Source organism: Megalobrama amblycephala, linkage group LG19 (genome assembly GCF_018812025.1).
Source record: "Megalobrama amblycephala isolate DHTTF-2021 linkage group LG19, ASM1881202v1, whole genome shotgun sequence".
Classification (NCBI taxonomy): Eukaryota; Metazoa; Chordata; class Actinopteri; order Cypriniformes; family Xenocyprididae; genus Megalobrama; species Megalobrama amblycephala.
This window is the reverse complement of record NC_063062.1, coordinates 22,712,362-22,730,134: the sequence shown is the minus strand read 5'-3', so window position 1 is coordinate 22,730,134 and position 17,773 is coordinate 22,712,362. Positions and strand designations below refer to the sequence as shown.

General features: G+C 36.5%; 1 protein-coding gene across 2 annotated transcripts; it reads right to left on the bottom strand.

Moving 5' to 3' along the window:
* Positions 1 to 1,193: 1,193 nt before the first annotated feature.
* LOC125253910 (tetratricopeptide repeat protein 38-like) lies at positions 1,194 to 15,472 on the bottom strand. Of its 2 annotated transcripts, XR_007181567.1 has the most exons (12): positions 15,332 to 15,472; positions 14,704 to 14,781; positions 14,534 to 14,615; positions 13,595 to 13,766; positions 11,864 to 12,037; positions 11,452 to 11,527; positions 10,903 to 11,022; positions 10,752 to 10,811; positions 10,623 to 10,661; positions 5,316 to 5,397; positions 5,073 to 5,169; positions 1,559 to 1,576 (listed from the first exon to the last, which is right to left on the bottom strand). XR_007181567.1 is itself a non-coding variant. In XM_048168166.1 (11 exons), exons 1-11 carry the CDS (start codon positions 15,359 to 15,361, stop codon positions 1,407 to 1,409), a joined length of 1,083 nt encoding a protein of 360 aa, XP_048024123.1. In that variant the 5' UTR covers positions 15,362 to 15,472; the 3' UTR covers positions 1,194 to 1,406. The 2 variants fall into 2 exon arrangements, 1 of the variants encoding a protein (XP_048024123.1); XM_048168166.1 differs by lacking the exon at positions 5,073 to 5,169 and having other exon boundaries at positions 1,194 to 1,576.
* Positions 15,473 to 17,773: the final 2,301 nt, after the last annotated feature.

Sequence of the window (17,773 nt, the reverse complement as noted above, 5' to 3'; positions counted from 1 at the left end):
GGGGGACCAGAAGAGAGTGCTAGGGTGATCCACGAAAAGGTTAAAGATAATAAAAAAAAAAATAAAAAAAAAAATAATAATAATAATAAATAAATATATATATATATATATATATATATATATATATAATATATATATATATATATATATATACATACATATATATATATATATATATATATATATATATATATATAAAGATGCATTCAAAGCAGCTACCGATGCGATGCCACATGATTCACCCCATTTCAATGCAGCGCGATCCGATTTCAATTCGATTTAACACAATGAGATATCAGTATAATAAGATGCAATGGAAAAAAAATATGATGCTATGCAATTCTTTTTTTGTTTACAATAATAGGGCCCTATGAATTTTTTCCCCAGAAATTCTGTGCTGTGTATTTTCATTTTTCTGGTAATCAAATGAAGGCATAAAACATTCATTTATTTTTAATCAAATTGAAATTTAAACAAAGTGCTGCACAACATGGATGCATTAAAACATGAAAATTGTTATATATATATATATATATATATATATATATATATATATATATATATAAAAATATATATATATATATATATATATATATATATATATATATATATATATATTTTTTTTTAGAAATTATATACAGATTAATGCTGTTTTATTTTGCTTTATAAAAACTGCTGAGATAGTCATTGATAGCCATAGTTTTGTTTTGTTTGGTGTTTCTATTCAGGTTTTATCCATCTAACAGTACTCTAATGGCGAGTAGAAATAAAATAGTGTCGACATAATAGAAACAAATATTTTCCAAATAATATTTTACACATACTTATAACATTTTGATTTTTCACAGTATAAATTTATGCACTCACTTTTATATTTTAGGTGGTCAATCAAAAAGTTTGAATTAGACAACCAATTCAGCTAACGTTTTTTTCTTCTTCCTTTTAGTGTAAAATAGTTACCAAAAGCCTAAAGTGGATAAAGAAATGAGTGGATAACAAAAAACATTCTGCTCTTTGAGAAAACACTGCTTTCTTTGAACAGATGCTGTGCTGAAAATACAACTCCCAGTGGATTCCTCTCCATCATGTTATCTTATAAAACACAGCATGCTGACAAGAAATGTATTTTTGTGCTTGGATATTACTTTCAATACACATTGTTCCTTCTGTAGAACCTTTACCAGATGTTTGTTTTGGCCATAATGACAAATTGGAATAAATAAGCATGCAGCGCATCAGCCTTGAGGATGCCAGTCTTCCCCGGAGCAGGGAAATTTCTAAGAAATCTCATACAGAGCCTGAAGACACGCTACATTTGTCCACAACTCAGCCTCCACAAGCTCCCACCCCTGAGCAGAACCTGGCTGTAATGTAATCTCTTGAGTGGGTTATGTAATGTGTGCGGCTCACTTAGCTAGTTCCTGCAGACTCTCCAGCAGGCGCTGAGTGGTGGCGGTCTCCTTGCTACCCAGGGAAACCATGAGGAAGTGCAGGTCATTGAAAAGTAATGTGTGGTCCTCTGTGTGTGGCTGGGTCACCTGCAACAGCTCTCGGTAGTGGTCCTTCACGCTCACACCTGCCAAGAAAACATATTTTATACACACAAACACACAGTTGCACTACATTTCAGCACAAAAACATGCATCTTATTCATTAACTAAACATATGCAGTTTTACATCCGACTATCTCTGCTCATCTGTGCTTCTGAACCATGCCTACAGACAGTGACTCCAGCCAGACAGCAAGGGACGCTTCACTGGCTGGTGCCAGCATCCCTCCAGCCGTCCCTTCCAGTCATGCTAGACTTCACAGTCCGTGAATTTATATTCATACGCATGTGAATATGGGAGAGCAATAGTTACCAAAGTTCAAGTGAACTCTGTCCTTTGAATTAGCATAGTACAAAAACATTTGAGCTCATAAGATTAATTCATAGAAGACATAAATTTAAAATCTCCATGGTTTGCATTTTGTAAGCTTGCATGCTTTAGAATGGACTTCCGAGACTACTATATTTTAATACTTTTTCTAAACAAACATTATTTCCTACTATAATCATGGCTGATTTCCAAAAAAAGGACCGCAATCCTATAAAAGTGCCAATGGAAGTGGAAAGTTCTGCAGATGATCTACAGACAATGTGCAAATTAAAGAAAAGAGACACAGCAATGTATGCAAAATGGGTTAGATTTCTGCAAACCATAGTAAATTACATTACATAATTTATTTAAATACTGTCCACCTATAAATTTTGTGCCTCAAAGGGAAACTCCTACAAATGCATAATGCAACAAGGTCAGCTATGCAACTGTCTATGACTTTTCATCACTAATTTTTCAGTAAATGTCTTTAGTAAACCCTGACAGTAGTTTTAGAATGCCAAAAAGGGTTTTTGCTAGTGCAAGCTGGCCCTATGTGACTAGTTAGATTTTTATAAAGCTGTTTTAAAATAATATAAACTGTGAAAAGCATTATAAAATCTGACTATAGATTTCAGCAAAGACTTTAGACATATCCTTGGAAATAGATCATGACACCTTCAACTGTGCCCATAAATAGGCTAAATAAAATGGAGCAGGAGCAGGTTTTTTGTAATGTTAGTAATTTTTCAAACCAGCTCACCCTAAGATCAAGCCTGGAAAGGTTGAATGCCTCTTTATCTTCTATTTATCTTCTCTGTGGAATGTCACAAGTTCCCTTGTCCCAGAGGATAAAATATCTCCTAGATAACCAACTGAACGCCATACATTGCACTGTAAACATCTCCTCCTGTTACTACATGTTCCACAAGTAAACATGAAGAAAAACAGGTTCCGTCAAGCCTTTCCAAAGCAATTGACTGCAAAACTATTTTTCTTAATCAGTATCTTTGTCTTGTTTCCCTATAAACTTGAGACCAAAATTGTGTAATATACAGTGGGTACGGAAAGTATTCAGACCCCCTTAAATTTTTCACTCTTTGTTATATTGCAGCCATTTGCTAAAATCATTTAAGTTCATTTTTTTCCTCATTAATGTACACACAGCACCCCATATTGACAGAAAAACACAGAATTGTTGACATTTTTGCAGTTTTATTTAAAAAGAAAAACTGAAATATCACATGGTCCTAAGTATTCAGACCCTTTGCTGTGACACTCATATATTTAACTCAGGTGCTGTCCATTTCTTCTGATCATCCTTGAGATGGTTCTACACCTTCATTTGAGTCCAGCTGTGTTTGATTATACTGATTGGACTTGATTAGGAAAGCCACACACCTGTCTATATAAGACCTTACAGCTCACAGTGCATGTCAGAGCAAATGAGAATCATGAGGTCAAAGGAACTGCCTGAAGAGCTCAGAGACAGAATTGTGGCAAGGCACAGATCTGGCCAAGGTTACAAAAAAAATTCTGCTGCACTTAAGGTTCCTAAGAGCACAGTGGCCTCCATAATCCTTAAATGGAAGACGTTTGGGACGACCAGAAACCTTCCTAGAGCTGGCCGTCCGGCCAAACTGAGCTATCGGGGGAGAAGAGCCTTGGTGAGAGAGGTAAAAAAGAACCCAAAGATCACTGCGGCTGAGCTCCAGAGATGCAGTCGGGAGATGGGAGAAAGTTGTAGAAAGTCAACCATCACTGCAGCCCTCCACCAGTCGGGGCTTTATGGCAGAGTGGCCCGACGGAAGCCTTTCCTCAGTGCAAGACACATGAAAGCCCGCATGGAGTTTGCTAAAAAACACCTGAAGGACTCCAAGATGGTGAGAAATAAGATTCTCTGGTCTGATGAGACCAAGGTAGAACTTTTTGGCCTTAATTCTAAGCGGTATGTGTGGAGAAAACCAGGCACTGCTCATCACCTGTCCAATACAGTCCCAACAGTGAAGCATGGTGGTGGCAGCATCATGCTGTGGGGGTGTTTTTCAGCTGCAGGGACAGGACGACTGGTTGCAATCAAGGGAAATATGAATACGGCCAAGTACGGCCCAGTACGAATGCAGCCAATTACGGCCCAGTTCGGCCCAGCCAGTACCTTCCAACAAGACAATGACCCTAAGCACACAGCTAAAATAACGAAGGAGTGGCTTCACAACAACTCCGTGACTGTTCTTGAATGGCCCAGCCAGAGCCCTGACTTAAACCCAATTGAGCATCTCTGGAGAGACCTAAAAATGGCTGTCCACCAACGTTTACCATCCAACCTGACAGAACTGGAGAGGATCTGCAAGAAGGAATGGCAGAGGATCCCCAAATCCAGGTGTGAAAAACTTGTTGCATCTTTCCCAAAAAGACTCATGGCTGTATTAGATCAAAAGGGTGCTTCTACTAAATACTGAGCAAAGGGTCTGAATACTTAGGACCATGTGATATTTCAGTTTTTCTTTTTTAATAAATCTGCAAAAATGTCAACAATTCTGTGTTTTTCTGTCAATATGGGGTGCTGTGTGTACATTAATGAGGGAAAAAAATGAACTTAAATGATTTTAGCAAATGGCTGCAATATAACAAAGAGTGAAAAATTTAAGGGGGTCTGAATACTTTCCGTACCCACTGTAATACAACTTTTTGGGTTTTCAGAGAATATTTCACTTATTTTTTTCTTAAAAGGATAATTGTTTTTTCCACTTGTTTTAAGCATATAACAATTTAGGACATTTTTTTTAAAATATAAATTATACACAGATGATTATATCTCTATATTGTTTATTTCTATTTCTATTTTATTGTTTTATCTGATTTTCATTCAAAAACAATACCAAATTCCAATTCTGTTTAGCAGTTCTGTTACATACAGTACAAGCCATGACCAAATTTGGGTAACACTTTATTTTACAGTGTCCGTGTTACATGTTGTTACTATAGTAATTATTATGAATTGTGCATAACTACATGCAACTAACCCTAAACCAAACCCTAATCTAACCCTAACTCTATAGTATTTAAAAGCCACTCTCAGTATTTAAATGTTTAATTACACTCACACCTTAAAAAACAGTGTAACACCAAATTTTATACCCCCGCCATCTGCCATTTTCACCATTCAAGTTCTTTACCCAAAATACACTCGTTTTCGAGGTTCAGAAACTTGCCTAACACCAGTCGGATGATCTTCACACCAAATCAGGGCTTTTCAACACAGCAAATTCACGTTATATTCCAGCAGACTTCCGACCTGTCTTGGTTAAACTGTCAAAAGCAAATGTGTTCAGCATGCGCAAGCTTTTTGATGAAAAGCAGAAATGGACCCAACAGAAACATTTCTCTGCCCTTGCTCAGAGATGACGAGGTTTTATTGTTTTCAATCTCTATTTTAAGACTGAATGATATCTCACCCTCCAGCTCTAGTCTGTAGAGCAATGAACAAGCATCAACAGTGTCCAGCATGGCTCCAGACTTCACACAGCGCTGAGAAACCTGGAGAAAGGTTTTAAATGTCACCAGTAATTTCAATTCCACATCTAGGTAACAATTCATCATAACTTTCATTAACATTGTTACATTATATAATGAGTTTGACAGGTCATGAAACTAATCCATATACACCACATGACCAAAAAAGCATGTGCATGCTCCTTTCTAATCAACCAGTTTGACCATTTCAGCTACATCAATTACTGACAGGTGCATAAAATCAAGCATATGGCTGTGCAATCAACAACATTTTAAGAAAATTGGGTGCATTTATTGTTTTAGCACGGTTGGCACAAAGAGAGGTCCAAAACTAAATGTTTTACTAGAAGAACTTGACTGAAATGCACAAAGCCCAGCCCTGAACACTACTGGGATGAATTTAATGGGCCATGACGTGGATTTATTATTTTTTTTTTCAATTATTTTAATATGTTCCTTCAGGTTCAGCAAATATAATAATAATGTTTTTTTTTGCACAAACAACAAACAAATATATATGTGGAAAAACAATTATTTCCTACCTTCATTCTGACTCTCTGTCTGAAATGACCTGTTTTTAAGGGTCAGCTCCTTTAAGGCTTGTCAGTAAACGGACACTGTTATGATTGGCTAATGTTTGTTTTGAAAACAATATAATAATATTATAATATTAAAACAATATAAAACTGTCATTTACAGACAAAGCATTATTAAATCATTTATTTTATAAATTTATAAATCTGTATACTGTATCCAGTGTAGACAACGTGAGTGATTATAATGGGTTCTACTTGCTTTTGACGAAACACTCACATCCAGTGTAGGCAAATGTCAGTCGTTAAGCGACTAAATGCCAGTGGGCGGGGCCTATAGTGTGATGATGTATAACTATTTATCGATGTCTTGCTCAGGAGGCAGGCATATGCAAATGTATTTGCCCGTGTCACGTCACAGATCACCCAATATCAGAACGAGCTGTTTTTGGAGCTTGATTAAATAAATGCTTTGTTTATAATGAGGGGGACATTTAAGCTATGAAACTTGCAGGATGTCTTAATGGTACGAAGAGCTCTTATATGTCAAAAGATCAAGGCAAATTTGATTTCTCATGTCATGACTCCATTAAACGCAGATTGTTAGCCAATGCCCCTCGTCACTACCTAACATCCAAGCTCTTGTGCCTGATATGGAAGTGAATCTCAGCATCCAAATTCCAATTTCTAACAGAAAGCTTTTCCAGAATTGTGGAGGATGGTATAAAAAGCAAAGAGAGGCCCAACTCCATATTAATATTAAACTTTCAACAAGCACAAATGTGTTCTGGTGTCCACAAACCTCTAGCCATGTAGATTCATAATGTGAATGTACTCTACATTAACTACTGGTCTTTATGTAACTGAGATTTTAAGTTATGTAATCTTTGTAATAACTTCCAAAGCCATTAACGGAGTACATTTTTAAAAAACCGATTCCAAAAAAGTTGGGATGCTGTACAAATTGTCAATAAAAAAGGAATGCAATAATTTACAAATCTCATAAACATATTTTATTCACAATAGAATATAGATAACATATCAAATGTTGAAAGTGAAGACATTTTGAAATGTCATACCAAATATTGGCTCATTTTGGATTTCATGAGAACTACACATTCCAAAAAAGTTGGGACAGGTAGCAATAAAGAGGCCGGAAAAGTTAAATGTACATATAAGGATCAGCTGGAGGACCAATTTGCAACTTATTAGGTCAATTGGCAACATGATTGGGTATAAAAAGAGCCTTCTCAGAGTGGCAGTGTCTCTCAGAAGTCAAGATATGCAGAGGATCACCAATTCCCCCAATGCTGCGGCGAAAAATAGTGGAGCAATATCAGAAAGGAGTTTCTCAGAGAAAAATTGCAAAGAGTTTGAAGTTATCATCATCTACAGTGCATAATATCATCCAAAGATTCAGAGAATCTGGAACAATCTCTGTGCATAAGGGCCAAGGCCGGAAAACCATACTGGATGCCTGTGATCTTCGGGCCCTTAGATGTTTTCTTCCAGAAAACATTGTCGGTGAACACAATCCACCGTGCCATTCACCGTTGCCCAAAAAAGAAGCCATATCTAAACATGATCCAGAAGCGCAGGCGTTTTCCCTGGGCCAAGGTCTGATTTAAAATGGATTGTGGCAAAAGTGGAAAACTGTTCTGTGGTCAGACGAATCAAAATTTGAAGTTCTTTTTGGAAAACTGGGACGCCATGTCATCCGGACTAAAGAGGACAAGGACAACCCAAGTTGTTATCAGCGCTCAGTTCAGAAGCCTGCATCTCTGATGGTATGGGGTTGCATGAGTGCGTGTGGCATGGGCAGCTTACACATCTGGAAAGGCACCATCAATGCTGAAAGGTATATCCAAGTTCTAGAACAACATATGCTCCCATCCAGACGTCGTCTCTTTCAGGGAAGACCTTGCATTTTCCAACATGACAATACCAGACCACATACTGCATCAATTACAACATCATGGCTGTGTAGAAGAAGGATCCGGGTACTGAAATGGCCAGCCTGCAGTCCAGATCTTTCACCCATAGAAAATATTTGACGCATCATAAAGAGGAAGATGCGACAAAGAAGACCTAAGACAGTTGAGCAACTAGAAGCCTGTATTAGACAAGAATGGGACAACATTCCTATTCCTAAACTTGAGTAACTTGTCTCCTCAGGCCTCAGACGTTTGCAGACTGTTATAAAAAGAAGAGGGGATGCCACACAGTGGTAAACATGGCCTTGTCCCAACTTTTTTGAGACATGTTGATGCCATGAAATTTAAAATCAACTTATTTTTCCCTTAAAATGATACATTTTCTCAGTTTAAACATTTGATATGTCATCTATGTTGTATTCTGAATAAAATATTGAAATTTGAAACTTCCACATCATTGCATTCTGTTTTTATTCACAATTTGTACAGTGTCCCAACTTTTTTGGAATCGGGTTTGTATCAACTTTCTAAAGCATTTTACTTAAGAGTGCCTTCACTGTGCTTTCACGGAGACTAAAGGCACCTGCTAAATGTAAAAATAAATAAAGATGAATGTAAAAATATTCTATTGTCACTTCAACCTTTCTATTTAAGATAAAGATTTTTCAATATAACTTATTAAATTAATACATCTATTCTAACTTTAGTTTGACAGCTTTCAATATTCTAATATCCAAATACTGATGGTCTGTTGACAGAGTGTACCTGCAGTAAATGAATGAATGATTCATATAAATTCAAGAGAGTGTAGAGATTTTGCCCTGGAAACAACTTGACTTGACACCCATATGCTCCTGTCTAAATCTATTCAACTTTCACCAGCCTGAATCCGTCACATTCCATATGGAACACGAAACAGGATTTCTCCCCTGGTGTGACTAATTACATTCACCATGCACCTACAAGATTTTCAGTATCTCACAGAAGTGAGTACACCCCTCACAATTTTGTAAATATTTTATTATATCTTTTCATGTGACAACACTGAAGAAATGACACTTTGCTACAATGTAAAGTAGTGAGTGTACAGCTTGTATAACAGTGTAAATTTGCTGTCCCCTCAAAATAACTCAACACACAGCCATTAATGTCTAAACCGCTGGCCACAAAAGTGAGTACACCCATAAGTGAAAATGTCCAAATTGGGCCCAATTAGCCATTTTCTCTCCCCGGTCTCATGTGACTCGTTAGTGTTACAAGGTCTCAGGTATGAATTGGGAGCAGGTGTGTTAAATTTGGTGTTATCGGTCTCACTCTCTCATACTGGTCACTGGAAGTTCAACATGGCACCTCATAGCAAAGAACTCTCTGAGGATCTGAAAAAAAAAAAATTGCTCTACATAAAGATGGCGTAGGCTATAAGAAGATTGCCAAGACCCTGAAACTGAGCTGCAGAACGGTGGCCAAGACCATACAGCGGTTTAACAGGACAGGTTCCACTCAGAACAGGCCTCGACATGGTCAACCAAAGAAGTTGAGTGCACCTGCTCAGCGTCATATCCAGAGGTTGTGTTTGGGAAATAGATGTATGAGTGTTGCCAGCATTGCTGCAGAGGTTGAAGGGGTGGGGGGTCAGCCTGTCAGTGCTCAGACCATATGCCGCACACTGCATCAAATTGGTCTGCATAGCTGTCATCCCAGAAGGAAGCCTCTTCTAAAGATGATGCACATGAAAGCCCGCAAACAGTTTGCTGAAGATAAGCAGACTAAGGACATGGATTACTGGAACCATGTCCTGTGGTCTAATGAGACCAAGATAAACTTATTTGGTTCAGATGGTGTCAAGTGTGTGTGGCGGCAACCAGATGAGGAGTACAAAGACAAGTGTGTCTTGCCTACAGTCAAGCATGGTGGTGGGAGTGTCATGGTCTGGGGCTACATGAGTGCTGCCGGGACTGGGGAGCTACAGTTCATTGAGGGAACCATGAATGAGAGCATGATCCCCTCCCTTCGGAGACTGTGCCACAGGGCAGTATTCCAACATGATAACTGAGGGTAAAGGTGATGGACTGGCCAAGCATGTCTCCAGACCTAAACCCTATTTATTCCATCTGTGGGGCATCCTCAAACGGAAGGTGGAGGAGCGTAAGGTCTCTAACATCCACCAGCTCCGTAATGTCGTCAATGGAGGAGTGGAAGAGGACTCGAGTGGCAACCTGTGAAGCTCTGGTGAACTCCATGCCCAAGAGGGTTAAGGCAGTGCTGGAAAATAATGGTGGCCACACAAAATATTGACACTTTGGGCCCAATTTGGACATTTTCACATAGGGGTGTACTCACTTTTGTGGCCAGCGGTTTACATGTGTGTTGAGTTATTTTGAGGGGACAGCAAATTTACACTGTTATACAAGCTGTACAATCACTACTTTACATTGTAGCAGTGTCATTTCTTCAGTGTTGTCACATGAAAAGATATAATAAAATATTTACAAAAATGTGAAGGGTGTACTCACTTCTGTGAGATAATGTAAGTACTGTGGCAGTACCACAGGTGCTATCAGATGGCAATATCTTGGATATATACTGAATATTTTACCATATTCACACACTATGATATTATATGATATTACATGATATTTACAAAGCATTTTTAAAGAATACCATGCTACTACCATGATACACAGAAAAAAAAACATGGTATTACAATGCAAACCACAGTAGAACCATGCCACTTCTTTAATGTCAATGTCAGACAGTGTCATAAGCACATCAGTGCACTGACCTGCTCATCAAAAATCTTCAAAGCAGCTTCATAATTCCCCTGTGAAAGAAAGAAAAAAAAAATCCATGAAAAAAAAAAATGGATAAAAGTAACTTGTGTTCTTGATGTAACTATGTTGCCACCCTTTACCTTCTCAATGTGATATAGAGCCCAGTGCCAGTAATTATGGCATGCCAACATGTCACACACCTTTAGGGGAGAAATAAGACATCATATGATCTAAATATTTTACAATACACAATGTGCTACACATGTTCTATACAATCTTTCTGAGACTGACCACCCAGTCTTTCTCTGTAGAGGCCATGAACTTTAGGCCCTTGTCCACCTCTGCCTTCATCTCATGGACATGAGCCACAGCATGGACACTCCAACCGTCCTGAGGGGTCAGAGCCAGGCCCTGCAAAAATAATACATTATAATAATAGTGCTTTCAGTTAATGTGGAATTATGATTAAAAACAGCATTTTATATCAATTTAATTTTTTTAAAATAAAAACAAACATATTTTTTTTTATTAATTTCTGTGTGGGGAACTATAAAGTATTCAATATCCAGTACACCGGACATGTGGACTTTATTAGATTTATAAAATCTGATATTATTCTGTTTATTTTCACCAGTTTTGCAAGACAAGCAAAACACTTACATTTACCATGTCTGCTGCATTAAAAACATGTTTATCACATAAAATACTAATATAAATTAATAATGCATGTTTAATAGACTAATTAGTCATTTTTTGTACATTATAGTGCCATTACATTGGAAAGTAATGAGCAATACTAATGAATAATATGAATTATATAGGCAATTAAACAAATACTACCTCTTTTGCCATTTTTTCAGCTTCGTCATAGAAATGAGTCTCAAGAAGCCCAAAGGAATACATCCCTTTCAGATAACTGGAAAACACATCCACATCCAATGAAAACATTTTACTGAGAATAAATTAGTTAAACATTTAATTTCAGGACACTTCTAAAAATGTTTTTGTCATGTGGACCAATTTGGGTGTGTGTGTATATATATATATATATATATATATATATATATATATATATATATATATATATATATATATATATATATATATATATATATATATATATATATATATATATATATATATATATAAATAAGTTTAAATAAAAACGAGAAATAAAATAAAAATGTAATTCTTTAAAATAAATATTTTAACCCAGCATTCAGTTTGGCATCGGTGGAGCACAAGCACCTGCCTATAGAATGGCATATGCGGTTTCCAATGGGGCAGCACTCTGGCCACAGAGTCTCTCATCTGAATCTGTTCACCCAGGTAGAAGAATCCATCATGGGCAAACTTCAGTGCCAGCATGTCTGTGGGGTGTTCTGCCAGAATACCCTCCCAAACCTCACAGGCCTTGTGCAGGGCTCTGAAACACACCAGTCAATGTACTTCATTCATTAAAAAAAAAAAAAAAAAAAAACTTTAACATTTACATAGTACAGCAGTGTTATTTTATTATTATTTATCTACTATTATAGTATTTAGCTTTAATAATTTTAGTATTTTTTTAATTTAACTTTCTTATTTCAATGTAACATTTCTAATTAAGTTTTTTTTTTAAGTTCTTTTTTTTTTTACAGGCCTTTACCTGGACAGCGGCAGACCCTCTGATCCATGCCTAACATGGATGATATCAACAGAAATGATATAGGGAGTGTAACTGAAATTTGTTGGCCAAATAAGATTGCTTGAATTAGTTTTGTACCACCAACAGAATATTCAATACAATACCTAATGCAATTTACTGTGCAGAGCATTATGTAGATCAATTACATTAATTTACTACTTGTAAAAAAGGAGAAATGAATCTGTTCTGATATAGAAACTGCTGACAAATCACAAACTGAAACCTATTTTCACGATCAACGGATCACTGTCAACGCAGTTTTTACGTGCTGTTGTTTGTTGTTTATTGTTTGCAAAGTTTTGTCCTGCCTGTAACATGCACTGCAGGCATGTGAAGTAACATTTCGTTGTAGTTGTTTAATGAAGCAAAGTAAAAAAAAAACCTAAACCTTAATCCCCAGGTCAAAAGGTTTCAACTTCAATAGTGACATTTCTCAAGAGAGGTTTACAGTTTGCTATAGCGTTTTTATCTCGAGAAACCCATAAAAAGCTACTCGTGATAACTCGAGAAACTGTTATATGCACTATAATGAAAAACAAGTTCCAAACTTACCTTGCAATCTCTGAGACTAGCGGCGTTCATTCTCACAGACAGCAGTTTCTAACAAGCGATGACCGAATTCGTATATTATAGTATTTAGCTTTAGTAATTTTAGTATTTTTTTTTATTTAACTTTCTTATTTCAGTTATTTCAATGTAGAATTTCTAATTAAGTTTTTTTTTTTTTAGTTCATTTTTTTTTAATCTTATAGTTACACTTCAGCTTTATTGCAATTACGGAAAACAATTTTAGTTTTAGTTTATGATAACAACACTGTATTGCAGTCATAGATATTTTGTGAAGATTCTTTTCAGATCAGAAATTTGTGTTTTACCAGCTAAAGTTTACCGAATGTATTAATCACCTCTGAACCCTCTTTTAAAAGTGATCTTTTCACAGAATTCTATTGGGTTTATTAAAGAAAATTCTTTAGAGCTGAGAACATAAATGATTGGGAAACTTCTTTTAAAAAGGCTGCTTTATTCAAGAACTTTAATCAAGCTAAAACTTAGTGTCATATGACAGTCACACTCTTTACAGCTTTAATGTACAAGGGTACATTAGAGGGAACGTGAATCATAAAGAACCAATTCACAATTGCTTTGTTGGCCAAAGGCAACCTTGCTTAAAATGAATCAGAAAAGAAGAAGAAGAAGAAAAAAACTCACTTTTTAGAGTGGGCAGTTGTGAAACATTTGCAATATCATCAGCTGAATGATCTTGTGCAGCTCTTAGTCAACTTAATGTGAACTCACCCTTTAGAGAAGAGCTCCATGGCTTTCACATGGTTTTTCTCTCTAGACGTGAGCTCCTGAGAGTTAGCCAGCTCCACAGTCTTCCTCACAGCGCTGGCCAATCTCTCATCCCGCAAGACAGAACTTCCTGTGCCCACCAACTCCAGCCCAGTAGAGATCACATGTCCCATAACTGCAGCATAGTGGAGACGCTAATGAGGACTTAGGAAAACAATGAATGGCTTGTATAAACCTGAAGGTGTTTATCTTGCAATAAAGATCAGCTGATTGTGCATTATCACACTTATTACACAGCTACTTACCAAATAAACAACTGGACATGATTGATTTTGAGATAAAATGATGTAATGTGAGAAGACATGGAAGCTTGTTTCCACCACAGAATAAAAAAAGGTAACTCCACAATTGCGAGTTTATGTCTTGCAATTCAGACTTTACAACTAGCAACTGCAAGTTCATATATCACAATTTTGAGAAAAAAGTCAGAAATGTGATATATAAACTTGCAATTCTGACATTATTTCTCACAATTCCGAGTTTATAATTTGTAATTCTTACTTTTTTCCTCGCAATTGCAAGTTTGACTTCTTTTCTCGCAATTTCCGAGACTTGAGAATCTGAGAACTCAGATTTGAGAGTTATAAACTCGGAATTGCCAGAAATAAAGTCAGAATTGAGAGACAAACTCGGAATTGCGAGAGGGAAAAAAGGCAGGATTGTGAGATAAATAGTTGCAATTATCTTTTTATATTTTTGTTCCATGGTGGAAAGCTTCCATAGAAGACACTGTGCAGTGACATTTAAAAAAAAAAAATGTGACAGCAGAATACAAAAATTTACCAATAAAGAATCAAGTGTTCCAGAACACATTACTTACAACCTTTTTTACAGTGACTTTTGACAGGACAGACTACAATGTTCAGTGTTGCAATCACGTACCAAAGTCCGGGTCTGCAGCTTTTACAGCTGTAATACAGCCTTCTATTCCTCCCAGTGTCTCATCATTACGCCAGGTCACATACTGATTACCAGAGACAGTAATATTCAGGTTAGTTATATGCAGAAGAAAGAGCACATTTATCAAAATCAGTATACATTTATGTATGTACCTGAGACAGTATAGCATCATATAGTTTACAGGCCTCATTACTGCTGGTGGACAGCGGCAAACCCTCTGATTTCCATGCCTAACATGGATGATATCAACAGAAATGATATAGGGAGTGTAATTGAAATTTGTTGGCCAAATAAGATTGCTTGAATTAGTTTTATACCACCAATAGAATATTCAATACAATACCTAATGCAATATACTGTGCAGAGCATTATGTAGATCAATTACATTAATTTACTACTTGTAAAAAAGGAGAAATGAATCTGTTCTGATATAGAAACTGCTGACAAATCACAAACTGAAACCTGTTTTCATGATCAACGGGTCACTGTCAACGCAGTTTTTACGTGCTGTTGTTTGCAAAGTTTTGTCCTGCCTGTAACATGCACTGCAGGCATGTGAAGTAACATTTCGTTATAATGTGTAGTTGTTTAATGAAGCAAAGTAAAAAAATTAAACCTTAATCCCCAGGTCAAAAGGTTTCAACTTCAAAGGTGACATTTCTCAAGAGAGGTTTACAGTTTGCTATAGCGTTTTTATCTCGAGAAACCCATAAAAAGCTACTCGTGATAACTCGAGAAACTGTTATATGCACTATAATGAAAAACAAGTTCCAAACTTACCTTGCAATCTCTGAGACTAGCGGCGTTCATTCTCACAGACAGCAGTTTCTAACAAGCAATGACCGAATTCGTATTGGACCTTAGGAGTCGGATCTTACGATGTATCGATTGAACCGGATGACAAAACTAAATGATTCGTTCAAGATCGGACTGAACATTTAGAACGTCATATGCCACGATGTCAGGAAACACGTGATGACGTGCAAGAATCAATGAATCATTTTTTTAACCAGTTAGTTGAAACGAACTGTTCAAAGGACCCGATTCACGGAAATGAGTCTTTAACCCCGAGGCGCTGCTTCCAGTTTCAGACACAATGGTGGTGGTTATGTTTACATAGCGGCGGCAGTTTGAAAATCAGCAGTGGGTTGTTGTGCGGCATATTAATGCTATGCACGTTTCCAAAGGTCAAGACTTATTACAGTTGCGGTGAGTTACCCTTTTATATTTCTTGTTGTGTATAAAGTCTGAAGATAATTGCTTAATGTATTTGAAAAGATCTGCATAGATGATTTGCTTATCCTGAAGTAAACTCCAGTACTTGCAAAGTAGCAAATAAATAAAGGTAAAGTTATTTAAAAACGATACAGATGAAATGCTTAAAGATTGATAAATAGATGAGAAAAAAGACCACAATTAACTATGCACATATATGCAAGAAAGAAGTATAAATCGAACTTCATAATGTAAATAATATTATCAGAAATAATATGCAAACATCACAGTCTTAATGGATTAGATTTTGAAAGCTTACCAACATAGAAAAAATTTCAACATTTAATATTAAATTTCTTGAGTTTAAAGACCTTAAATAAAGTCTGCATATTAAAGGGTTAGTTCACACAAAAAATATATATGTCAAATAATGTCATTTATTACTCACACTCATGTCGTTCTACACCCCTAAGACCTTCATTCATCTTCTGAACACAATTAAGATATTTTAATTAAATCCAATCAATGGCAGTGAGGCCTGCATTCACAGCAACGACACTTCCTCTCTCAAGATCCATAAAGGTACTAAAAACATATTTAAAACATTTCATACGAGTTCAGTGGTTCTACCTTAATATTATAAAGCGACGAGAATACTTTTTGTGCTCCAAAACCCCCCAAAACAACGACTTTTCAACAATATAGTGATAGGCGATTTCAAAACACGGCTTCTGAGCTTTACGAATCGAATCAGTGAATCGGATCTTCTATCAAACTGCTAAAATGCTGAAATCAAGTGACTTTGGCGCTCCGAGTCACTGATTCGATTCATAAAGCTCCGAAGCAGTCCCTGCGTTCCAATGTCCATACTATCCATCCTAAATAGTATGTGAGTTTAAAATAAGTGTGTCCCAAAGCATAGTATGTTGAAAAGAGTATGCCAAAAGTCCCCGGATGGTCTACTATTTCCGGTAGATTTTCGAAGTGTGGATCCGTGCACACTATAAAGGCTAATATTGCCCACAACCCATTGCGCGTTGGACGAGGATTCAGTTCAGAACTACAAACACGAGTGAAAAGTGTTAAAAAACTACAAAACATGGCGGATACGCGCGATCGACGCTGAGAGGTTTGAGTGACTAATAATCAGTTTAACCTGATAGAAAATATATATTTCATGTTATCCGTGTTATTTTTCATCTGCAAATACCAATGTGGACTTTTATAAAGATCCGAATGGCCATTAACTTTTAAATGCATCATTATGCATTAATATGAGGAGAGTTCTCCACATGAAAGACTCGCGACTGCAGATCAACATGCTGCATTTCTCTCCGATACGGTAGGAAATTAAGTAAATGAAATGTGGAGGATGTAAGATGATTGACAGGCCAGTTTACGGTGACAGGATGCGACAGAGAGAAAAGACGCGATTGTATGACGTGTTAGTATGTCCCAAAGCTTGTCTACTCTTTTGCTACACACTCAAAAGTAAGTACTTTTTGTTCACAGAAAGAGTACATACTTTTAGGGCGTAGTATAAGTAGGCGAATTGGGACGCAGCAATAGTTTTGAAATCGGCCTATGTTGAAAAGTCATTATTTTGGGTTTTTTGGCACACAAAAAGTATTCTCATCGCTTTATAATATTAAGGAAGAACCACTGAACCCGCATTAACTGTTTTAAATATGTTTTTAGTACCTTTATGGATCTTGAGAGAGGAAATGTCATTGCTGGCTATGCAGGCCTCGCCGAGCCATCGGATTTAATCAAAATATCTTAATTTGTGTTCCGAAGATGAACGAAGGCCTTACGGGTGTGGAATGACATGAGGGTGAGTAATAAATGACATTATTTTCATTTTTGGGTGAATTAACCCTTTAAGTGGTTGAAGTTGAATTAATTTCAAAAGTGTGTATAATAGTTATAAAAAAAAAAAATTAAAAAAAAAAAAAGCAGCATTGCAAGCATTGTAATAGATGAAAAAAAATGAAATAAATGTCTTCA